The 27,131-nt window shown below is 34.3% G+C and overlaps 1 protein-coding gene across 17 annotated transcripts in view; it reads right to left on the reverse strand.

Moving 5' to 3' along the window:
• Window positions 1–27,131, reverse strand: part of NOL4 (nucleolar protein 4) — a 381,831-nt gene that overhangs the window by 71,242 nt on the left and 283,458 nt on the right. For all 17 annotated transcript variants that reach the window (XM_063795583.1, XM_063795581.1, XM_063795584.1 and 14 more), the window contains one exon: window positions 20,616–20,729. In XM_063795583.1, coding sequence (XP_063651653.1) covers window positions 20,616–20,729 — 114 coding nt within the window. The remainder of the gene's footprint in view (window positions 1–20,615; window positions 20,730–27,131) is intronic.

The following is a 27,131-nucleotide window of genomic DNA, read 5'->3' on the forward strand; positions in this document are numbered from 1 at the left end:
ACTTCATCAATGAAATAATTTGATTATTATCTACATAAAGTTATTTTTTAGGAAAAATGTTAACCAGATTTCCCATTTCTAAACGTGTACTTAATAGCTGCTTTCATTTCTAGCACTTAGTCTTGCAGTCTGCAGGCTGTATTACAGAGACCTTTAGTCAGTTGCATCTCAATGGCCTGAAAGAGCAGACAAATTGTCTTTAATTTTTTCCTGGGGGAGAAATATACAAGAGCATCTCTTCATATTACATATGGATTTAGATTAGATTGAATATACCCTCAATTTTGTGCTACTGAAACTAATATAGTTTATGTTTTGAAATACATTCTTAAAGTTGAGTTTCTATATCAACAAGCTAATTTTTTAATGTTTACACATTCCTGCATCAAAACTGTGCTTCCAAATCTTTTAGAAAATTTTCCTAATTTCTGATTTGATTCATAACATAAACCAAATGTACTTTTGATTCTAAATATCGAATTTAATTTATTATGTATCCAGTGCAATTTATCATATATACATCCTTTTGTAATTATTGAAATTCTGTTTAAAAACTATAGAGTCAACATATTCATTTTCCACAAGCTTTAGGCATAAAAGCCATACTATTCATACTGTATATATATTTTACCTGTCAGCTGCACAATTTTCATACATTCAAACAACTGAATGACAAAATACAATTTTAAAATTTCTCCTATAGGTGGAAGTATATATTGATTGAGAAAGAAAGAATAAAACAAAGAATAGCCTCATGGATTTGGATATACCAATTTTTTGTCTTCCTTTCTTGATGTCTATTTCATAATGTCATAAGGTCATGATTTAGAAACTGATTTAGAAATTCTATAAAGTCATTATTTTGAATACATAGATTCTCTGTTGATCATACATGTTATTAAAACTTTTATCCTTTTTGTGTTTTAAGCAGAATTATCATAGGTTATCATACACCTTAGTCATCACTGAAATAGAATTTTTTTTGCTATTTTATACATATTAACAGTTTATCTGAGTGTTTAGATATTATGCATTATTAAGAATTGTAACTCATTATAAAAGATTATTTCATAATGATATATATCTTGATGTTGTCATTAAAACTTCAGTTTTGACAAAGCATTTCCACATTTATGCTAAGTTTAGGCTACTAAAATAGAGGTAATATTTAAAAACATCAAATAATTACCTCGACAATGTACCCAAAGTATTATTTACCATATTGACAAATACCGTCTTCTTTATGTGTACATAATGTATTGTATATGTTTACATCTTTTTATACATCACTTTAAATCGTTATCTTTTGTGTATAAGACGTATAGATGTATATGCATATAAGCAAAAAGTAAATAAGAAGAAAAATTATTTACTGAGTATAGACAAAGTACATATAGTTTTTTAAAAAGCAACAACCACTTTACAGCATATAAACCTTTCTTTTGTCAGCTACACTGTTTAAAATATCTTCTCCCCCTGCAGCATTACCCTAGATACATAGTATCTACTCTGGTGGATGGTGCCGCTAGTACTTAAGGGGCACATCATTATTGTTACCTTTAAGCAGGGATTTCCTAAGAAATGAGTACTTAAAAATTAGATAAGAATCCAATAAAGGAGAAAGATGGCCACTACTAAGAAATCATATACACACTTGTATATTAATGTTCAAACGTGTTGCATTTAGGGCAGAACTTCCTCCAGTGTCTGCAGTAGCACTTGTATCAAGCTGCTCTATTCAGCCTGCTGCTATGACAACTATCGGGGGCAAATGTCAGGTCAGTTCCCTGCAGCTGCGTCTTGGTATAATTGCTTTGTCAAAACTAATAGCTGCCTTCTTTTTCTCAGAACAGTGAAAGGCAACAGTAGCCAAAGAACTAAATGCTGAGACATCCTTTATCTGCTCCACTGCCTACACCCTTGGTTCTGACCATATTGTACTTGTGATTTTCCCTATTTGGTGCTAAAACTGTGTTTAATATGCTGTTGGACAATATTTTAAACTACGGCATTAATCCCATGAGTACCTCTCTATAGGGCCATCTATTACCATTCTCAGGCACCAGCATTCCTATTGTGTGGTGGGCTTCTCACTCAAAGCCTCTTCCCCTCCCTAAAAGTTAACTTTTTGTGATGCTACGCAAGAAGTTACATATGGATATTTATTACGTACCTACCCTCATCCCAGTATGTAAATACACATATTTAGGGCTCACTGTGATAAAAAGGCAATGCTGTTTTATTCCTACAAAGTGATATAAAATTGTCGAGTCAAACAATTGTTGAGTGCAAAAGACATCTGGAGGCCATTACAATGTTAGCGGGGAATATAATTAATTACTAAAATATGTAGTGTTGATAGTTGTTGCTACAGAGAGAACTAGAAAAGGGACTTAATTTTGTGGACTAATATTTGATCTAGGGAGTTGTTCTTAAAGCAGGTGCACTTTGAGATGGGTCTACAAATAAACATAGGAGTGAAATTGAACTGAGAAACTGCCTGGATAAAGACACCCTGGTGGAAAGAGCTAGGACAGCTGTGCCACACTCAAATATATCTCAATCCCCCAAGTATCATTTATGCGGAAAGAAAACAGGAGCAACAAGGAGGAAACACATTTCTTACTTGTGTAAATTTCAGTCATAAATAATAATAATGATAATGTATACCTGAGTTTTTGAAAAAATTAAATGAGAAAATATATGTTAATACAAATTTAAAATACACAATAACACACAAATATTAGTATGATTATGTATGATGTACTCTGCATACATGTCCTGACTTATTTTACAAATGTAGTCAAAATGATACTTTGATAACTGAATAGTGAAGAACTTGGAATTGAAACCTGGATCTGGTTTTTGAAATAGTTTCAACAAATTTTGTAACTAGAATATAAATTATCAAATAAATGATAGTTGACAAAATTAATTTAATGTAAAGACCTATAGAAAGCATCTTGTATTTTAAAAAAACTAGCTCAAATGCAGGATTCTGTAAAAAGATTTAAAGAAACCCATTGTTAATTGGACAGTTCCCTAGAAAGAAATTTTCCTCACACATACAGAGGCTCAAAAAATCCTGACAGATTCATTGGACTTCTCAAATTTGCTTGATAGGCAATAATTAATGATATAAAAATGCAATTAAATTAAACTAATGTGACTTTCTGAGTTCTGCAACCAACGTAGTATTCAAATTCTTGCATGCTATGAATGTATGATGACATTAACAGTTGAAATTTATGAAGCATTCTGATTTTCATTTTTCAGAACATTACCCTGAAATCCAAAGGGAGCTAAATATTTTGCGCTGTGTTGGTCTTCTTCTCCTTTTTAAAGGGAAATTCTGTTTCCAGTGGCATATGTAAAATGCTTTGAAAAAAGGAAGGAAGGAAGGAAACAAGAAAGGAAGGAAAATCTATGCTGAAAGGAGAATTATCTTTTCCAGGCCCATTTGTTTTATAAAATAAATTTGTTGAGCTAAGTGGCCTGTAAAGTTCCCTGTAGCTATAACTTTTTTAATGAGTCTAATATGTCGTGTAATAAATAATTTTATAATTTGAATAATTTGAAAATAAAGGATCCTCTTTTGAAAAGTTGTATACTATCAATTCTCAAGTATAGCAACTTTGTGTACATGCCTACATATGGATTTAAGACATCTTAGGCCCGGTGTGGTGGCTCATGCCTGTAATCCCAGCACTCTGGGAGCCCGAGGTGGGCAGATCACAAGGTCAAGAGATCGAGACCATCCTGGCCAACATGGTGAAACCCTGTCTCTACTAAAAATACAAAAATTAGCTGGGTGCGGTGACACGCACCTGTAGTCCCAGCTACTTGGGAGGCTGAGGCAGGAGAATCGCTTGAACCTGGGAGGCGGAGGTTGTAGTGAGCCGAGATCATGCCACTGCCCTCCAAAATGGCGACAGAGGAAGACTCCGTCTCAAAAAAAAAAAAAAAGACATCTCACTACTTTCAATTCTTTACTGTATTTGTTATTTAAAGTCCTAAATCAAGGCTACCTTTTTCCTCTGCCTTCTTAGATGTCTTCTGAAAACAATCTCTTCCATGCTACATATGTAGCAAAGATAAAGAAATAACCAACAAGAAAGACATTGGTAGAGTAAAAGGCTTTGCTTTAGTTGCTGGGTTTTTAGATGGAAATAAGATTTTTGTTTGTTTGTTTGAGACGGAGTCTCGCTCTGTCACCAGGCTGGAGGCCAGTGGTGTGATCTCGGCTCACTGCAACCTCTCACTCCCAGGTTCAAGCAATTCTCCTGCCTCAGCTTCCCGAGTAGCTGGGATTACAGGCACCCACCACCACGCCCAGCTAATTTTTGTATTTTAGTAGAGACGGGGTTTCACCATGTTGGCCAGGATGGTCTCAATCTCTTGACCTCGTGGTCCGCCCTCCTTGGCCTCCCAAAGCGCTGGGATTACAGGTGTGAGCCACCGGGCCTGGCCAAGAATTTTTTCCTCTAGAAACTTTTCATTCACATTGAACTACAGTATTTTATTAATTAAGTTTATAGTTACAGCTATAATCTTTTTATGTACTTTGGCTCTCTGTCCTTTTTCCAGAAGTTAGAACCATGAGTTTTATTAAATGTCACTTACATTTTCATAGAGGAGTTGGGAACAAGAGACTAACCAGAAACATGATGAAAAACGTGATTGATCCTGCCATGTTCTGGGAGTTTCCTGAGTGCCAGAGTGTACTACTCTGTTTTCTTAAGTAATAAAACCAAGAAAATCTACAATAAGCACCTGGAATGTAACTGGAGAAGTGGTTTGATCTTATTGTAGGACTTTCAATTAAACTGTATCATGTAAAATGCTATTTTGATGGTGTATTAAAGGCAAAACATTAAAAGGAACTTAAAAATAAATGTAACTTGGGTTTTGGTCCATATTCCTATCATTTTTCTCCTGATGAAGCTATAGGTGAGGGCTCATAGAAAATAGCTTTGGAAAACTCCTAAAGCAATGAGAGGGTGTCCTCTTTCCTCATTGTATCTCCTTAACAGGGTGTAAATAGGAACAAGTACAGCCTGTTGAACTGTTGACACTCCCCCAGGTTTAAAAATACATTATTGACAAAGGAAGATGACACTGATAACACAGCAAAGATTGGGGTTCTTCCTGAGGGTGGAAATTTGAAAAATGTATAAGGATTTATCCATTTCAGGAAAGTTGATCTTTTGTCATGAAATGAAGATACATTGATTATATTTTGGAAAGATTTTAACTAAAAATACAAGTAAAAAAAAGTAAAATAAATTTAAATCAGTAATCTCCAGCTCTTTAGAAATCCCAGTTATGTAGAAACACTAATGCCCCAAAGTGCTAAATAACTGAGGTAACAAGTATGTGTTCCTCGAGGCCACAAGTCTCACCATATGGACCACATGAGACATGTCACACATGACACCCCGCTTCCTTTAGGAAGCATAGCCCAATTTCCCCAGCTATTATATTATCTAACTCCATAATGAATTTGTGACTCTAGTTCAGTTTCTCCAATACACATATATTGTTGTTTCACAGTAACTAATGGGTTTTAAAGTGGATAGATTGAGGAGAAAGGACAGGGCAAGGAATGAACAAATTATGAGAAATAAATTATAAAAATGAATCCACGTGGCATAAACCAAATATGTCAGGTCTTCGTTTATCCACTAAGCCTAAAAATAATTGGTTTAAAAATAACATTAACAAAGATGTTGTCTTCATGGAGATCCCAGTAAACCATATGTTTCCCTGTCTTTGGCACCAAAAGTGTATCAACATCGTAGGTTAAATATTTCTGTCGTAATTTAAACCACCTACTTGTATCCTGCTGATTATTTCCTTGAAATTAACAACAGCCTAAACCAAAGATGTATCTCAAAAATTTAAAACATCAAATTTTCCATATAAATGTGGGAGAATGCTTAATGAAACCAGAAAACCAAACAGTAAAGTAGAATGAGTAATGGAAAGAAAAACATCAGAAATTGTGGCTCATTTCCAACTTCTTGAAAAAAACCAGAGGTCACTCAGAAGAAATAAAGTTTCTCAGCTTCAGATTCTCCATCCATGACGAGGGAAGCCATCTACATGTCTCACAGTACTACTGAGGGACCAATACAATGACATTTATACTTCACCACTCAGATATATATTGATATATCATTACATAAATATGTGCACTAAGGAAGAAATTTAAACAGAAGTACTCTTATTCTAAAGTTTTTTTAAAAAATGCATTGTTTGATGAAAACAATAATGTCTGTTTAAGGAGGCACCACTAAAAAGCAGTCTTTAAGATAGGAAGAATAGAAATCTTGGTATGTACTTACATAAGCTAAAATTATAGTTCATTAAACTTGAATTCTTAATTAGCTGAGCTAATGTGGCATGGAAGAATAGACATTCCCAAATCACTCATGTTTAGTTCAGAAATACCCTGTAACCATAAGATTATTTTGTAGCAGTTAATATTCATAATTGCTTTTTGGCATATGCTCAGATTTAAATATCATTGCATTTAAATAGAAAATCTGAAATGAGAGGTGAATGGGAAAGTGATTCCCACAGTATCGGGATCTCACTTTTCCCATAGTCTCATCTACACCCCATTGTCTGTTTGCTTCTGAAACTTCCTACAAATTGGGCATAGTCTTCTTTACCACTCCTCTCTAGCATGTACTTACAGTCTACATAACTTCACAGGACAGAAGGACATAGAAGACCCTTGCACCTCTATGCCCAGTCATCTCTTCTTTGATTTCTTCACAACAATCTCAAGTTTCCTCCACAAGAAACTGCTGTTTTTGATAGTCAAGAGCCTCTCTCATTTGGAACCACCTCATTTGTATGGAATACCCTCCTCTAGCTTTTCTGTCAATATCTTCTATCTTCATTAATCAAAAGGTCTGCCTTAACAGTTCCTCCTCTAGGAAGCCCTCCTGGATTCCTCAGGCAGTTAGCAATGCTCCCCTGGCTCTCACAGCAATCTGATTACAGACTTATAATTTCATTTACCATGCTAATTTCACTTATCTTTAACAGAATGTGAGTTGATTGAGGAAAGCCATTATGTCTTATTCATATTCATCTGCAGTATACAAACACCTGCTCAGTGGTGATATTGTCAGAATTAAGAATATGATACTACAAAGTGCTAAGTAAATACAAGTAAATCTGGCACTTAGTAAAAATTCTCAGTAAAAGTTATTCTTCCTCACTTGTTTTGTAGCTTCTTTACTGAGTAAAATATCTGCCATATGATGACTGCTTAATATATATTTGCTAAATAAACAAGCTATTTTAGGACCTATTTAGAAGTATTTTTATCCTACTAATCATATTCCTTGTTGATACAGATATATTAAATACTTAAGAAAATAACTAGAGCAGTTCAAAAACCATGGGAAATTTAGAAGTTTATAACTTCTGTCATTAAAAACTTATCTTTCAAGAACTCAAATTAGAATTCATTCATATTTAAAATCCAGCCACACTGGTAAGCTAGTACTGAAAGAATACAAGTTAGTAAGGCAATTATTTTGCTTACATGTACCAACAGAATTCAGGTCTAATATTCTTTCATGTACAGCAAGTACAAAATTCCAGCAAAATTATTTTAACCATGTTACTAAATATGATATTATGTGCACAATGAATTCAAGTTTTTAAATTAGAATGGTAAAAGTCCATTGTAGATATTTACTGGTGATATCTATCTGTAAAACATTTTAATTTAATATGTATATATTTGCGTTTCCTTCATTTTTATGTTTATAAAATTTCTATGTTTATAAAAATATAATGGAACATCTATTATTTCAATAGCTAATTGTTTATAAATGTTATTATAACCATTCCCAGAATCTGTTCTGGACTAATAAAGGTAAGATGGTAAGTTTTCAGAAGTGATAATTTTTGTAATCACATTTCTCTGTATTGATTTTCTAATTTGTTCACCACTTTGCGATCATGAATTTAAGGTTATATTTTGATATCCACTTGTGCTAGCTATTTCCTACATAGGGAAAAAGTCATGTTGTTTTGGAAGATTACACCTTACTACACAGTACCAGGAACTTTAGAGACCATGTGAGTAGATAGATGGTTGAGTGTAAATCCATCACTGAAACCAAAGAGCAAGTAAGTACACATTCTCCAATGCTGAGTAAACAAAAAGTATATTTATAGGTTATTAAAACTGATAAAAGCACACATTTTTTAAGACTCTCTAGCCTGACATTTTTGTGCATTCTGTTTGCAGCAAAATATTGGATTTTGTGGTATCTCTGTTGTGAATATCAAACAGAAATTTAATTTATGATAGCTTTTGAAATTAAAAAGAATATAAATGTATATCAGGAGACACTTAAAATAGTTGAATGAAAAATAAAAAATGGAATTTTCCTTCAAGAATAAAACTGGAATTAGAAATCATATCTGACTCAGTTTTTTAGTTGGGCATGATGATATTGCCATTGATACTTAATTGCCTTATCCTTGCTAATAATTCCCTTAAACCAAAAGTACTACATTAAGTAATTTTTATCTTATGCCACATCATTTTTACTTCTTGGCTCTGGCAAATTAAAAAAACACAGGAAAGGAAGAAAGGAAGGATGGAGGAAAAATTTATTTGACATAACAAATGCAAAGCCTACTGAAAATGTGAGGACTTTGAGCCTCAAGTTCAGTCTCTTAAAAATGGGAATAACAGAGGCATAAGGATTCACTATCAAAGAATTAATCTGACAATTTAGGATTCTTAGTCCTCTTTTCAAATCTTAGACTATTCGGTCCATAGCAGTGCTTTTCAAAGTCAGTGATACTACCCTCTTGGGAACATTGGGGAACTCTATAGCAGGTGCTACTGACATTAAGTAGGTGGGGTGATGGGGAAAAGTTTACTACAAGCCCCGACATGTTCCAGGCAGTCTCATGTGACCAAGAATTGTATCTGTTCCCCTGGGAATTTTTTAAAGTAGTGTCTGAGCACAGTGGCTCATGCCTGTCATCCTAGTACTTTGGGAGGCCGAAGTTGGAGAATCACTTGAGCCCAGGAGTTTGAGACCAACCTGGGCAACACAGCAAGATCCTGTCTCTAAATTTTTTTTTTTTTAATTAGCCAGGTGTGATGACGTGTGTTTGTAGTCCCAGTTACTTGGGCGGCTGATTCAGGAGGATTGCTTGTGCCCAAGAGTATGAGGCTGCAGTGAGCTCTGATCATGCCACTGTACTCCAGCCTGGGTGACAGAGCAAGAATCTGTTTCTTAATAAAATTAAAAAGAAAATTAATAAAAATGAAAGTTTTGCAGATATCAGTTAAAAGCCTTTTTAGAATTTTCTGAGCCTAAAACATAATCTTAGTTTGGTATAAATGCAAAGTTTTTATGTTTTTAAATATATATATTTAAAACTGCTTTTAAATATATAATGAATTATTTAAGGAATACCACTATCATGCAAATCAAGAAAATATTGTACTATGCTTTGTTTAGAAGTTTACTAGCAGTTTCTTACCATCTGGAAAGTTCATGTCACTGATCACTGTGAGTTGTCACAACATATACATGTCAGAGGACACTTTAGCTCTTGCATTCATGTTGATTTGTGGTATAGGTGCAAATAGTACCTGATGATTTTATTATCTCTTTTAGTGCCATAGTATCCCCACATTTCCACATTGAAATACATATTATTTTATTACATATTACTTTCTTTAATGTATTATTTACATTAATATCAGGACATTTTATATATATTTTTTAATTGCAGCCATATATAACATTAATTATAAATTGCACTTCAGGTCTTAAGGTAGGGCATTTCAAGGTAATTCTTGTAAAAAACAATGCCATGTTTTTTAGGATTAGGAATTACTGGCTTTGCGTCAAAGATTTCTTAAAGTTAAGACATGCTTTTAATAGGCATATACCTATAAAATAAACTAAAATTCATCTTTTATAGGAATAAAATAGAAAATAAGAACACACTACCTGTTTATTAAAACCTTTAAAAACCTTGCTGCTGTGTGACCCAGTAATTCTACTTCTCATAGTTTATCCTAAAAAATAGCAAGGCATCATTTTCATATGCAAATTATGATAGAAAAAAGTAAAATTAGCACTTAATATTTTAAAAATGAGGTGGTGGAATTACTAGTAAAATTTCTTATTTATGTATTTCATTATTTCCTAATTATAAAAAATCCTACGTGATTGAGAAGAGTATTAAAAATGAAAGTATTTTTAAAGTATGATTCTAAAATCATGAGGATTGGATCAGAATGGGGCCTCATCCTGAGCAATTCTGTGACCTGGAGAAATTTTTTCAACTTTTCTGAGCCCCAATTTCTATACTCTTATAAAAAGTATGGCAATTATAAAAGAAAGGCTTGCAAAACACTTCGCATAGTCCCACATTCATATATGTTTCTGCTGTGCTGTTACTGACATTAAAGAGGATGTCAAGACCCATTAGAATGAAATGACTTGCAAAATACGTTCTATCCCAGATAAAGTATACATGTTACATAGGAGATAGAACATAGTCCAAGAACTACCCCTGATGGTCCAGACATACCTCAGAGATACTGAAAGTTCAGTTCTAGACCACTGCAATAAAACAAATATTGCATTTAAGCAAGTAACATGAACTTTTTGTTTTTCCACTACATATAAAATTTATGTTTACCCTACATTGTAGTCTATTGAGTGTGCAATATCATTTGTCTAAAACAAAACCAATGCGCTTACCTTAAACAACAACATAAAACCGTTATTGCTTAAAAATGTTAACAATCATCTGAGTCTTCTTGAGTCAAAATCTTTTTGCTGATGGAGAGTCTTGACTCGATATTGATGGCTGTTGAATGATTAAGGTGATGGTTGTTGAAGGCTAGTGTGGTTGTGACAATTTCTTAAATAAAGACAAGAATGAGGCTTGCCACACTGATAGATGCTCTTTATCATGAAATATTTCTCTAAAGTATACAATACTGTTTGATAGTATTTTGCCCATAGTAGAGCTTCTTTCAAAATGGGAGTCAATTCCTGACACTGTTTAATCACCTTAGTTTATGTAATGTTTTTAAAGCTTTGTTTTTATTCAACAGAATTCACAGCATTTTGACCAGCAGTGGATTCTATCTCAAGAAACCACTTTTACGCTCAGCTATAAAAAGCAACTTTTCATCCACTGAAGATTTATCGTGAGATTGCAGCAATTCAGTCACATCTTCAGGCTTTACTTAATTCTACTTCTCTTGCTATCCACCACATCTAAAGTTACCTCCACTAGTAAAGTCTTGAACCCCTCAAAGTCACCCACGAGGGTTGGAATCAACTTCTTCCAAACTCCTGTTAGGTTTGCTATTTTGACCTCCTCCCATGAATCGTGAATATTCTTAATGGCATCTAGAATGGTGAATCCTTTTCAAAAGGTTTTCAATTTCCTTTTCCGAATCCATCAGAGGAATCACTAGCGATGGCAGCCATAGCCTTGGGAAATGTATTTCTGAAATATAAGACCTGAAAGTATGATTACTCCTTCATCCATAGGTTGCAGAATGGATGTTGGTTAGCAGGCATAAAAACAACATTAATCTCCTTGCACATCTCCATCAGAGCTCTTGGGTGACTAAGTGCATTGTCAATGAGCAGCAATATTTTGAAAGGAATCTTTTTTTTATTTCCTGAGCAGTCGGCCTCAACAGTGGGCTTAAAATATTCAGTTAACCATGCTCTAAACAGATGTGCAATCATCCAGGCCTTGTTGTTTCATTTATGGAACACAGGCAGAGTAGATTTTCATGAAATTCTTAAGGGCCCTAGGATTTTCAGAATGGTAAATGAAAACTGACTTTAACTTAAAGTCATCAGCTGCATTAGTCCCTAACAGTAGAGCAGCCTGTCCTTTGAACTGTGAAGCCAGGCATTAATTTCTTCTCTCTAGCTATAAAATACTAGGTGGCACCTTTTCCCAATGATTCACTACAATGATGTAGTGATTTCATCTACATTATAAATCTTTATTGTTTTAGTGTACCCCCTTTCTTCAATTATCTTAGCTGGATCTTCTGGACAACTTGCTGCATTTTCTACCTCAGCACTTGCTGCCTCCCTTTCCATGTTTATGTTCTGGCAATGGCCACTTTCCTTAAATCTCATGAACTAATCTCTGCTATAATCGCTTCTGACTTTTCTCCTGCAGCTTCCTCACCTCTCTCACTCTTCATAGAATTGAAGAGAGTTAGGATCTTGCTCTGGATTAGGATTTGGTGTAAGGGAATGTGGCTGGTTTGATCTTCTATAAGACCATGAAAACTTTCTCCATAATAGTAATAAGGCCCGTTTTGCTTTTTTATCATTCTTGTGTTCACTGGAGTAGCACTTTTTTTTTTTTTTTTGATACAGGGTCTCACTCTGTTGCCTGGAGGCAGTGGCACAATCATGGCTCACTGCAGCCTCAACCTCCTGGGCTAAAGCAATCCTCTCACCTCAGCCTCCCAGGTAGCTAGAACTACAGATGCACTGCGCCATGCCTTGCTAATCTTTTAAAACACTTTTTTGTAGAGATGGGGGTCTCACTATGTTCGCCAGGCTGGTCTGGAACTTCTGGGCTCAAGCAGTCCTTCCACCTTGGCTTCCCAAACTGCTGGGATTACATGTGTGAGCCATCACAACCAGCTGAGTAGCATTTTAATATTCTCCAAGAATATTAAATCTCCTTCACACTTACAACTTGGCTGCTTGGTGCAAGAGGCAGAGCTTTAGGCCCATCTCAGCTTTTCAACATGTGTTCCTCACTAAGTTTAATCATTCTAGCTTTTGATTTAAAGTCAGATACATGAGACTCTTCCTTTCACTTGAATACTTAGAAGCCATCATAGCATTATCAATTGGCCTAATTTCAATATTACTGTGTTTCAGGGAATCAGAAAGGCTGAAGAAAGAGAGAGACAGGGTGATGGCTGGTGGGTGGGGTGGTCAAAATACACACATTTATTAAGTTCTTTGTCTTAATTTGGCATGGTTCACGGTGTCCCAAAATAAGTACTATAGCAACACCAAAGATAACTGATCACAGATCACTATAGCAGATATAATCATGATGAAAAATTTGAAATATTGTTGAGAGTTACCAAAATGTGACATAGAGACACACAGGACCACATGCTGTTGGAAAAATGGTGCTGACAGACTTGCTCACAAGATTGTCACAAACCTTCAATTTGTAAAAACTGCAATATCTGTGAAGCACAACAAAGTGAAGTTCAATAAAATGAGGAATGCTTGTGCTTCATTTTTCCTATATAGTATATTTTCTTCTGTGAATGAAAGTGTCATGTTGAAGCACATTGAGAAACTCAAAGATACAGGGTTTTCCCCCTAACATATGTATGTAAGAGAGAAAAATGCCAGGAGTAAAGTAAAAAGCTGAGGATGACTGAGAATAGGTGTGGACTGGCAGGCCATAGAAATAAGTTTCAAGCCATATCTTGTTAATATAACAACGTCTAAATTTAAGAATAAAACCCTATTGAATGGTGTTGCTTTCAGTTAGGTATTTGTTAAAGTTTATAAATGTTATAAAAAGGACACAAAACTGCAGAATTAAATGTGAAAGAAAAGCTGCCTCTCATAAACTATGTCTTAATCATGGTATGTTAGATAGTTTAAAAAAAAGTCATATTAAAATTGCCCCCACGCTTATGTGGCTACATTTTCAACCTTTGCACCTGCAATTACATTTCTTTAATAATATTCCAACGTATTAGTATCCTAATAGAACAAAGAAAAATCATGAAGAGACACAGATGACAGTGAATTCACCACTACTAAGGGAAAAAACAGTTGCAAGGAATTATACAGTTACTAAATATTTTTAGGTCCTGGGCCATTGGGTTCATGCTGGTTAATTAGCAGTGAGTTTTTTTTTTTTTTTTTTTTTTTTTTTTGGTAACTTAGTGATGTATAAGTTTTCAGTACTTTATTTTTCTTCTTCCTGACTTTTTATTACACCACAGGTAAGTAACATGCCATTTCCCCTTCCCTCCACTGTGTTCTTTTCAATAGAGTCAAAGGTGTCACATCACAGTCAACCATTGGTTTCCCGTGTGTCTTAGCTACTGCAAAATCTGTCACCCAGCATTCCTGCTTTGTCCTTCTAGGGCAGTAACTGCTGGGCTCCTGCTGGGGAAGCCCTTAACTGGTGGTTTTATATGATCTTGTCTACAGAACTACAAACTAATTTAACTGAAAGCACTAAGAGCAGAAAACATAACAAGGAAACCCTCACATTCTCCAGAAACTTTCTACCTTAATCAGTCATCAAGCCTGTTAATAAAATGTATGTCATCCCTCAAAACCAGCAAAAATCATACACTGATAGGAGATAAATCACCAACAAGTAACTGGTTCTAATCTCTCTTACTTTTTGCCTGTTTGTCTTCAAATGAAATGTAACCAATAACTATAAGATCTTTTTGGTTTAAGGAAAAAGAAATAATTACTAAATAATAAAGATATAGAGAAAAGAACCCACAAATTTTGAGCTATGTCATAGAACTCTAAATGCGAAATCTGGCTGCCCCTTTTGACTTGTCAAAGTGAAGAAGAATTTCCTAGATAACGTAAAAAATACAAATTTTATGTTAAATCAAGAAAAATGCTATATATATTCCAAACTGCATTGGGAATGGACTTCTGTGAAATCTGATTCCTGATGAAGCAGCAGTAGGCTCCTGTCCTTGCCACTGGCTTGCTTCAGGGCTGAGGCTGCATAATAACAAGCTTCCTCTGGATTTTGGTACAAAATGGACATATGGAATAAAGTATTTAACACATCCATACCACCTTTCATGTTCATAGCTCAAAGAGCTTTATAAAATCCAATTAATTCATCAAGCTTCATAAACTCTGAAAGACATACATAATTACATCTCTACATGTGGCTAACCACTGGCAGCAAGCAGTCAGATGAGTGGCTTAACAGAAAGCCAATTTTGAGTGCTCATGTTTTGAACTTTTGTGTGCCTACAGAAAATTGGGGGCATAATGAATAATCTCTTAGTCACTGGAAAATTCTAAGAATTTTGAGTCAGGTTAAGAATGCACACAGGAAGAGTGATCTCCTTGCTAACATGCAAAAGAACTCTGGCTCTCTCTAGTTGGGCAAAGAGGGGTTTGATTCAATTAATACAGGGATCCCTGCCAATTACATGCTTTGGTAGGAAGTAGAATCACTTGGTAGAAGTTTCTGTGTGACATAGCTAAGGAAATCTATAGAATTTACAGCAAGAAAAAAGTAGTTTATACACTTTTAATATACTAATTATAAACACTAAACTAGTGTTTACAGTGCATAAACAGCTCTCCAGATGAAGTGAAGCACTTTGGGAAGTTTGTAGCCTTTTTTAGGCTGATATCCAGGCAAACTCTAGATTGCTAGTTATAGTAAAGTACAAAATTTTTGTAAATAAAGTAAATCATTTTCCACAAGAAAACTGCACTGCTAAAACCTTGTAAGCAGAGGCACAAATGATACAAGTCCTAAATGTTTGTTCTAGGCTATGGGTTTCCCTCCATGAACATAATACATGAAAATACATTATAGGATTGTGAAAAGATGTCAGGCATCAGTTTTATCTAATATAAACTCATATTCTGGCTTTCTTGTGCAGCTGGTGACCTTGCACAAATCATTCCACCTCTCTGGGCCACAGTTTTCTTACATGTAAATGAGAATAATAATATCCTTTCTCATGGAGTTGTTGAGAATGGTAAATGAAACTGTATCTAGAAATTGCCCAACAAGTTTTTAGTAAATCTTAAAAGAGTTTAAATAAAAAAAATTATTTCTTCATTATTCCCCACAATTCCAAAGCTTTTTGAACCCTTCTGGGTTTGAAAATAACATTTTTCCCACCAACTGTGTAAAAGCATTGCTATTTCTCCACATCCTCTCCAGCATCTGTTGTTTCCTGACTTTTTAATGATCGCCATTCTAACAGGTGTGAGATGGTATCTCATTGTGGTTTTGATTTGCATTTCTCTAATGAGCAGTGACAATGAGCTTTTTTCATATGTTTCTTGGCCGCATAAATGTCTTCTTTTGAGAAGCGTCTGTTCATATCCTTTGCCCACTTTTTGATGGGGTTGTTTTTTCTCGTAAATTTGTTTAAGTTCCTTGTAGATTCTGGATATTAGCCCTTTGTCAGATGGATAGATTGCAAAAATGTTCTCTCATTCTGTAGCTTGCCTATTCACTCTGATGACAGTTTCTTTGGCTGTGCGGAAGCTCTTCAGTATAATTAGATGCCATTTGTCAATTTTGGCTCTTGTTGCCATGGCTTTTGGTGTTTTAGTCATGAAGTCTTTGCCCATGCCTATGTCCCAAATGGTATTTCCTAGATTTTCTTCTAGGGTTTTTATGGTTTTAGGTCTTATGTTTAAGTCTCTAGTCCATCTTGAGCTAATTTTTGTATAAGGTGTAAGGAAAAGGTCCAGCTTCAGCTTTCCGAGTATGGCTATCCAGTTTTCCCAACACCGTTTATTAAATAGGGAATCCTTTCCTCATTGCTTATTTTTGTCAGGTTTATCAAAGATGAGATGGTTGTAGATGTGTGATGTTATTTCTGAGGCCTCTGCTCTGTTCCAATGGTCTATACATCTGTTTTGGTACCAGTACCATGCTCTTTTGGTTATTGTAGCCTTGTAGTATAGTTTGAAGTCAGGTAGTGTGATGCCTCTAGCTTTGTCTTTTTTGCTTAGGATTGTCTTAGCTATACGGGCTCTTTTTTGGTTCCATATGAAATTTAACATAGCTTTCTCTAATTCTGTGAAGAAAGTCAATGGTAGCTTGATGGGGATAACAATGAATCTATAAATTACTTTGGGCAGTATGGCCATTTTCATGATATTGATTCTTTTGATCCATGAGCAAGGAATGTTTTTCCATTTTTTTGTGTCCTCTCTTATTTCCTTGAGCAGTGGTCTGTAGTTCTCCTTGAAGAGGTCCTTCACATCCCTTGTAAGTTGTATTCCTAGGTATTTTATTGTCTTTATAGCAATTGTGAATTGGAGTTCACTCATGATTTGGATATGTTTGTCTGTTATTGGTGTATAGGAATGCTTGTGATTTTTTGCACATTGATTTTATATCCTGAGACTTTGCTGAAGTTGCTTTATCAGCTTAAGGAGATTTTGGGCTGAGACAATGGGATTTTCTAAATATACAATAATGTCATCTGCAAAGAGACAATTTGACTTCTTCTCTTCCTATTTAAATACGCTTTCTTTCTTTCTCTTGCCTGATTGCCCTGGCCAGAACTTCCAATACTGTGTTGAATAGGAGTGGTAAGAGAGGGCATCCTTGTCTTGTGCTGGTTTTCAAAAGGAATGCTTCCAGTTTTTGCCCATTCAGAAGGATATGAACAGACACTTCTCAAAAGAAGACATTTATGCAGCCAACAAACATACGAAAAAAAGCTCATCATCACTGATCATTAGATAAATGCAAATCAAAACCACAATGAGATATCATCTCACACCAGTTAGAATGGTGATCATTAAGCAGTCAGGAAACAACAGATGCTGGAGAGGATGTGGAGGAATAGGAACGCTTTCACACTGTTGGTGGAAGTGTAAATTAGTTCAACCATTGTGGAAGACAATGTGGCGATTCTTTAAGGATCTAGAACCAGAAATACCATTTGACCCAGCAATCCCATTATTGGGTATATACCCAAAGGATTATAAATCATTCTGCTATAAAGACACATGCACATATATATTTATTGCAGCACTATTCACAATAGCAAAGACTTGGAGCCAACAAATGCCCATCAATTATAGACTGGATAAAGAAAATGTGGCACATATACACCATGGAATACTATGCAGCCATATAAAAGGATGAGTTCATGTCCTTTGCAGGGACATGGATGAAACTGGAAACCATCATTCTCAGCCAACTAACACAAGAACAGCAAACCAAACATGCATGTTCTCACTCATAAGTGGGAGTTGAACAATGATAACACATGGACACAGGGAGGGAACATCACACACCGGGGCCTGTCGGGGAGTAGAAGGCTAGGGGAGGGATAGCATTAAGAGAAATACCTAATGTAGATGATGGGTTGATGGGTGAAGCAAACCACCATGGCACATGTATACCTATGTAACCTGCATGTTCTGCACATGTATCCCAGAACTTAAAGTACAAAAAACAAAACAAAACAAAACAAAACAAAAACGGGGGAAAAAAAGAAAACAGTATTTTTTTATGTGGAGATATTATTGGATATCCTCCATTCCTAGAAACAGAGCCTTGCAATAAATATATGAGGACATATAAAAAGGAGAGAATATGGAGAGTAGGGCCAAGGACCACTGGTCCTCATTCATTCTAGTCCCTACTCCTGGTGCAGGAGTAAGAAGTCCCATTTTTAATTATTTTTAGAAGTTTTTCTTCAGTGGGTAGAAAGTCTATGAAGTAAATTTGAGCTCAATGTAAAGACCTTCAAAAACAATGATAAATCTCTGACAGTAGGAAAGTGTGTCAGTAAATAGCAGATCTTTAGTACCAGTGTGAGATTTGAGATACTAAAGCAAATAACAAATATATCTTTAACAACATATAAACGTATGAAATACATAATGCTTTTATATGAGTTGACTTATAAAATCCTCACAACAGCTCTATGAATCTGATATCTGTATGTCCCATTTTACAGATTAGGCCAACAGTATTTAAGTGACTGGATCAAATATCAGCTGATGACCAGCTTTGGGGAATATTGTAGAGTGATATTATAGGTAGTATATAATATGAATAAGTCATTTAATTTTTATAACAACTCCACATGATTAAAACTATATAGGGATATTCTAGAATGTACATTAGGTGGGATATATAGCTAGACAACAACCAGGAGAGGCCTTTTAATCCCAGAATTCTACAATCTCAATTTCTAGAACTAGCATCTGTTCTCAAATGGACTTTGACTTTGAAACTTCAATATCTGAGGTAGTGTTATTAATGCTTGTTTCTAGTTAACTGATAGCAATACAATGACAAAACAGCTAGCATCAGTCTTTTCTAGACTGAATTTATTGATGCTTACTATGCACCAGGCAAAATGCTAAGTACATAACATGAATCTGTCATTTAAAGTTCTCATAACGACTCCACAGGATGAGTACTGTTACTATTGCTGTCTTTCATATGGAGTAATCAAAGCACACAGAACTGGAATAGCTTGGTGAAGTTTGCACAATTAGAAAAGGTAGAGATGAGATTCAAAACCAGGTCTATTTAGTTCCAGAATGTGCTCCCCTAATCACTATGCCAGATGGTATTATACATAGTATTATAACTCATTGTACAGATACATTTTATAGATATAACAATGATAAAACTCCTAACAGAGGGCACATATATGTGAATTAACACTGGTGGCACGATTAGCACATTCTAAATTGACATTTTCACATGGTTTTTATCTGAGACTAATACTGTATTTTTCATTTAACTGAAGGCTTCATCTTTTGTGGCATTTAGAATTATTAGCACATGACATTTTAATAATAAACACATCAAATCAATGCTGATGTAATTCTGAAACATGTTAAAGTACTCTAAGCCTGAAATGAAAAAACGTTTTTGCTTTTTTCCTCGAAGTCCACTGGCTCACTGTAGAATCAAAATTGAACTAACTTACTTTAGTCTTGACTCATCTCATCCTCAATTAGCAATATAAAGCGTATAATCCATTTGTTGTAAAAATACTTTACAAGTGAAAATGTGGCAAAGTTTTATGCAGAATATTTAGTATATCATGTGATAATTTAGATTTTTACTATGGATACTTGAGAAAGGGGGTACATAGAAAAAAGAGAAAGACATTTCTGGGATGAGAAGGAGAAACAGAAATATACAGATAACCCAAGGGAAAGACTGAGGGAAACACCAGTGAGCAAAGTACAAAAAAAAGAAACATCGCCAATACACAGATGCCTTCGAAAAAAGATATTGAAACATGACATGCAATTGGCATACAATAAATGATTAATTAATGAGAGATTAAGTCTAAGACATGAATTTTCATTATGTATATCCTCATTTTGTGACTTTCTAGTCTTTCAAAGTTGTGTTGTACTGTCACCACCCTCAGCATCATGTATTGGCATGCGGTAGTAGACCAGAGGAAATTAAGGAGAGGTTGGTTCATTTCATTCGAAATGAACATGATCAGGTCACTCTCATAAGTCATGAGGTAAATTTACAAAGCTGTTGGAAATGATCAGCTAGAACCTCTTAATAAGTAATTGACCTTTAAATTGGATACTAAACAGAATCATAACTCGTTAGTTTTGCTATTGTTCATTTTCGCCACAGAAACATTTTGTTCTTTGACCTTCATTGATCACATGAACACACATTTTCAAGTTTAAATTCATATCATAAGGACACAAAAACTATATCTCTGTGTACTTTAAATCCATTCAAGAGCTTTTACTCTTCAACATAAATCAAATTAAATGAACTACATTTGCTATAGCTGGTGTTCACCAGACTTCAAGATGCCTCAGTACCTGCTGTCTCTCCAGACGCATCCTCTTGGCGGCATTTCTACTCTCACTCTCACAAGCTGAAGCCAAGATACTCTCTGCAACTGCTGAAGTAAGGTGGGAAGGAATAGGTCGAGACTAAAAAAAAAAGAGAAAAGTATGAAAAAAATTATTAACAGTATCATTAACAGGCCAATGCTATTCTCAGAAGAGCTCTCAGGATCATCAACATGTGCAGGAATATCCATTTATTTCAACTGAACTTGTTTCAATAGAAAGAGGAAATGGAAATTGTAAAGATGAAAAATGAAAGCTAGTTAGAGGTTAAAGCTATCGTTGCTACATAGATCCATCATTCATTCCCATAGATCCATTGTCACAAGTATCTAGCCTGGGTCATGAAGCTGGAGTTTGAACAGGCAGTGGCAAAACTGCTGACTGGATTTTGCAAATAAAACAAGGTCTTTAATTCTACTACAACATATGACATGCACAAAAAAAACCAAAACAAAAACAAGTGACAGGGCTAAAATAGAGTTTAAAAAGCCTAATAGACACTCAGACCATGTCAAACAATCTTAATATGAAATATTATGAATATTTACACTCTAAATTGTGACCCAATTGATGTGATTACAATGGTTTTAAATATAAATAATTAAAAACTAAAAAGTCAGTCCTACAATGATTTTTATATATTAAAGGTTTAGTGCTTTAGATGTGAGATATGTTTGCCTATGTATACATGCCTGTTTTGTTTTACTTATAAAATATGAGCTGATATTTTATAGGGACATGTTGAAATCCATCTTCTATGTAGCCCACATAGAAAGAATTAATTCTCCAACTAAGCTCATGATTAACTGTAAATTGTTTGCAGCTCTCAATATCATTCGTGATAACCATAACAAAAATTATGATTTTCATTCTTTTTTCCATAATTACATGCAAAGTCATCCAACTGAAAGATGAAATACTTAATAATATAGAACAGTTTTTTTAAATTAAGATAAGCAAATGATAGATGAGAAATAACAAAATTAAACCAAATGAGGTAGTAAAATAATGTGAAATTATGAAATAAATGTATCTTTTGGGAATATAGCATATACAGTATATGCCACCTTAGGGTTTTCAAAGCCTCAAACGAAAATATGTGTGAATGCTATTTATTAGAAGCCTGAACTAATTGAGACCTTTTGAATTTTTTTCTAAAGGAATTGAAACACACCTTTTTTATACATGACTCATTTTACCAACTCTGGCATGTAGAGTGTGTCTCAGCAAATTGAACACAGGGCTTACATCTCAAATAATATTCTAGAACAGCTAAATTCAGACCACACCGTTTTAACAGACACTCCATAGTTAAATTTGTACAGTGTAGACAGAGACCAGGCTCTGACCTTGGGTGAACTAGGAAGCAATTTCTGCAGCTGCCTTAGCAGACTTCCTCACTACCCCCCTCCAAAGTAGCCTCTGGAGGCAAAAGGTAGGAAAGGTATAGGGTACATACTCTTCTGCTAACCCCATGGGACATCTCAAATGATGGTTACACTACTTTGACAATAAAGCAGTTGGATATTTGGAATGTCATTTTTGCGAAAAAGAAGAAAAGAGGTCCATTGGTGGCAGGAAAAAAAATGCAATATAAGCATTTTCAGAAGGAAATTAGAAAGCCAGGACTGGGTATTTGTAATAGAAAAGAGGGTCAAATGAGGCAAACCTAAAATAAATTGCCATAAAGATGTAAGCATAATTTCAAAACTCATATTGCTTCTTCATTTCATTCTCTACTTCACTAAGTATAAAGAAAATATTGTAGTCCAAAGCCAAATAAATTAAGCTATAAAATCAGTCTCATTAACCGATGGTCACTGCCTGGCTCAAAAATGTAGTCCAACTACATGGGAATTAGATACTCATTGATATCTTTCTTGATTGAGCTAATTTTTGAGGCAAAGGTGTTATAGGAAAAATGGGAATAAGAACATTACATTATCAAAAAATAAATTATTTGATTGTAGTTAGCATTATTCAAATAGGAGTGAGAGTTTATATCTTTATAAAGTACATTATTAGATCTTTTGTTTCCAGGGATGAAATTAAGAGAATCTAAATAAAATATCAGCAACCATCCTTTTCTTAATCCAATTATTGAGAGCCACATGGGATTCAGAGAGACATAGTCAGTTCTTCATTACCTCGATTTTTCTCTTTTTTTCAGCTATCACCATTAAAAATTAGGAATATATAAAGCTATAGAATTTTACTAAATGATTACATTGTATCAATGGGCACACAAGTAACTTAAATACATAAAAGTTTGTTTAACATGGAGAACATAAATAAAATACCCCTTCAATTAATATTATTTCATGGCATTTTCTTTCAAATTCTTATTAATTTTTAAAAACAACTTTTACTACTCAACTTCTACTAAAGCAGTAAAAGTTGTTATGCATAATAATTTATGTAATTTCCTTTTCAGAAAAGATGAAAGGGAGAGTTGGATCCTTCCTAGATGTGTGAAATCAGTCTTCTCATAAACTAGAGTAATGTCCTGGCTAATTAGAACTAGATATATTTTAAGGTCATGTGATAACCTAATATTTAAAAATCAACTTCAAGATAAAGCAACCATGCACATTATCCTATTGAGTGGAAAAAATAAGTAGAATCAAAGATGCATGATTCAATACTTCCCATAGATAAACAGTATAATTTTGAAAATAGATTTGTACTGAGTTTATTGTAGGATCATAAGTTGACAACTCTCAGTGGCCATAGAAGTCATCCAGTACAAGTTTCTTCTCTCAACTTTGAAGAACTGAAACCTAGGTAGATGAAGTAATTGCAAAAGGACAAATTGAACTAGATCCAGAACTCAGGTTTTGTGTCTCCCAATTTTCAACTCTCACTTTCCTAAATTCTGGTGTATATTTAGTACTTTTACATACTTTGTCATTAATAAAACAAAAAATTCTTTAAAAAATCTGTATATACAAACCATTGTTTTCAACTAAAAAAATAAGCAGAACAAAGGTAGACATTTACATGAATGTGTTATAATCATCATTAACTCAAGCTCATTGGAGAAAAAGGCAGAATAAATCATAAAATCTGTATTACAATCAAAAAATTATATTTTAAACGTATTTTTGCAGAGAATGTACTATATCTCAATAATGTGTACCTCCAAATAGAAATCCAGTACCATCCTAATTTAATTTTTAGATAAATGTTAATAATATCTAACTCTTATTGAGTGCTTAGGACATTCAAGTATTAATACCAAAAGCTTAGATTTATTATCAAATTTAATCTCCTTAACAATCTTTGAGAAAAGTACTTATATTACTCATATTTTAGATAACCTACATTGAAGTTCTGAGAGATTATGCAACTTGCTCACAATTATGCAGCGATGTATGTGGAAATACCTGAATTCAAATTCAAGTCTGATGATGAATTGGGAGTTATAATCCCTAGTGAACTATTATTCACATTTTACAACAAAGTCCCCAGTGAGTTTAAATAAATCTAGAATTCTTAAATACTACACATTCCTGTGAGGAAATTCAATCACAGCTAACCACACATTGCATTTAGCAAAGAATATATCAAGATCTCCCTAGCATCCTTCACTTAAATGGTTGAAGTCCTTTAATATATTTTCCTATAAATTCTATAAATTATGAAATTTATGATCTTCATTAAAAGCACAAAGACAAAAATGTAACTTAGCTAAGTTATGCCACAAATTCTTAACTGATGTAATCTGAATTCATAAGATTTTAAAGTTTATACAGCCAGAAGTGTCAATAAATTACTATACACGAACCATAATAAAGCTTAATTTCATGCCCAAAATGAGAATACAGGAGCCAGGCAGAAAAGTTCTTTCCCTCCTGTGAGGTAATCATGCTAAAAATCTCTTTGCTTCTAATATTAATGAGCCAATAATAAATGCCAATACTCTCCAATACACACAGGGCTCAAGTGTGCAGCATTTGGTTATAAGATAGTAAAGACGAAAGTTTAAAAAAAATTTCCCTATAATTTGGCTTCTATCCACTTAACAACTCAAAAGTACTAATATGGAGATAGTGAGAAGGAAATTAATCAATTTTTCTCATTATAAAAGTAATATTACAGAGAAATTTAAAACTAGTGTTTAGTACGTGCTCTGAGAATCATCTCCTTCTGAACTCTCTCCTTTTCATCATTACATTTGACAGTTGAGGGCTTATTCTAATGCCACCACAGTATGGTCTTTCTAAAACATAATTAGCAGAGTGTGTTAGGGAATATGGTCATAGATTTCACCAGGAATGAGGCTGAAAATTCCCTCTTACATTTGTAAGAGTGGCCATAAAACACAAAGCTTCCATGTAATAATTGGAGATAGGAATATTTTGATGCAAAAACCAAATGCAATAAATTCAATAGATAACTTATGAAAATAACACCTCCTGTGGCTGAAGATAACTCAGTAACTACATATACTATTTGATATCTATCTCTCTCTTTATCTATCTATATCTTAGAATATTTAAAATATTAGTTTAAAATGGATTTAATTATACACTTCAAATGATCTATACCTGGATTGGGAATATTTATTACATATTTATTTCTCTGTATATAAGATAATGGTACCTACCCTCATTAATTATCTCTTCATAATTAACTGACATTCTAACTGGGATCTGAGTTGATCTTTCTCCAGCACTGTTCTTATTGTAATAATTATCACTGCTCAAATCAGTGGCAGTTGTGTCATTAAACAGATGGCTAAACCATCACATGGAGCTTTTGGAGTTTAAAAAGTCACATTTTAATTGGGGACTTAAGATGTAATTGCTGTTGGCATGATGTAAATGTGTCTCTTCTTATATATGTTGATAAAATGTACCGTCACACCAACAAACTATTCCATTTTTGTGGGTCTAAAACTATACATGAAATAACTTTAGAGTCCTCTGAACTTCAGCTGTACATTTAGGATGCCACAGGATTTTTGCAATTACAAAAAAGTACAAAGAAATTTAAGAATGTCAGGTTATGGTCATGGGTTAATGTGGTGATGCTCTTCAGACTCCACAGTTAATGTGAAGCTTAATCAAGTATTAGTTAAGGCCAGATTGGGAGCAACTGTGACATCCACCCAAGGTTGTAAGTAGAATCAGCGCTTTGAAGATAATAATTCAGTAGTCAGAGTTTAGGTAGTGTGATGAATTAAGATTATTCCTCCTAATCTTGTTACTTTATAAAACACATTATTAAGAATTCTGTAATTTGGATGGTACGCACACACTATCTCCCCCAAGTGGCATATCTATACCTAAAGGCATAATTGTCCAGGTTATATACATATATAAAGTTTCATGTTCTAAGAGATTCCTTCTATTAAGCAGGTGGTTTCATTCTTATACATCAGTGGAATAGAGATAGTCTGCAACTAAGTCATACTGAACTGAATATTATTCTATAACCAGCTACTTGCTATGTGACCATTTTTGCAATTTAATCTGAGTCTCAGTCATCCTGCTAGGTATCATTATTTTTATTCTTAAAAATGACAAAACTGAGGTTCAGTCAGAAAATTAAATAAGGAAAATAATCTCCACATTATGGAGTAGTTTTTAGAATTCCATGAGAAATGTGCATAAAGTCACTAGCATATTTTAGAAGCACTTTTATATATGATAGGAACTGTGCCAAGTTTAGAGATTTGAAGATACCAATATGGTCTCTGCCATCATAGAGTTTACTTGACAAGTTGGTACAATGCCTAGCACATAGGTTATAACTTTATAATATACATGGAAGTGCATTATTAAGAGTGTGTCTAGTAGACTCACAACCTTTTGTAAGCAATTCTGAAGCTCTAATATTGTATAAACCTAAACGATTTTTCAGAAACTTGGGATAAACTCAGCTGGCAGAAAAAAACTGATAAATGAATACCTAAGGTTTACTTTTTCCTAATTTCAGTGAATATGCATATGTTTTGCTGCAGAAATACTGATATATTTTTATTTGTGATGTTTTTCTAGGCCCCACTATGGGTGTTATGCAACAAACCTAGTATGCACTCTATCATGTCCCAAAACTGAAAAGTTCTAAATTCCAAACCATAGATAATCCAAGATTTCAGACAAACTGGTGAATGCAAACTGAAATAGTAGTTCAACTGTCCTTATTTCATTCCACATGGTTTTGATGGAAGTAATAAAGAAAGTTCCTTCCTCAATTAACCCTGGCCACCTGAGTTCGTCCTGGGCAATCATGGGAACTCAATACTTTGTTTCCAATGACTGATCCAAGAAGGTGGACATATAATCCAAATAGGGCCAAGCAAAGTTCTTTCCCGGGAACTGAGACCTGGAGTTGGAGGATTGATCTTGGGTTGTGAGTTTTAAGAATGGAGGCCTGGAACTGCTGGTGGCAACATTTCCAAACAGGTAGCAAGAAGTTGTCTAAGATGTAAATCAATACACAAGAGAAGCATAATTAAGAAAAAGGAGAGCAGCA

The sequence above is a fragment of the Pan troglodytes genome, chromosome 17 (assembly GCF_028858775.2).
Source record: "Pan troglodytes isolate AG18354 chromosome 17, NHGRI_mPanTro3-v2.0_pri, whole genome shotgun sequence".
NCBI classification, from domain to species: domain Eukaryota; kingdom Metazoa; phylum Chordata; class Mammalia; order Primates; family Hominidae; genus Pan; species Pan troglodytes.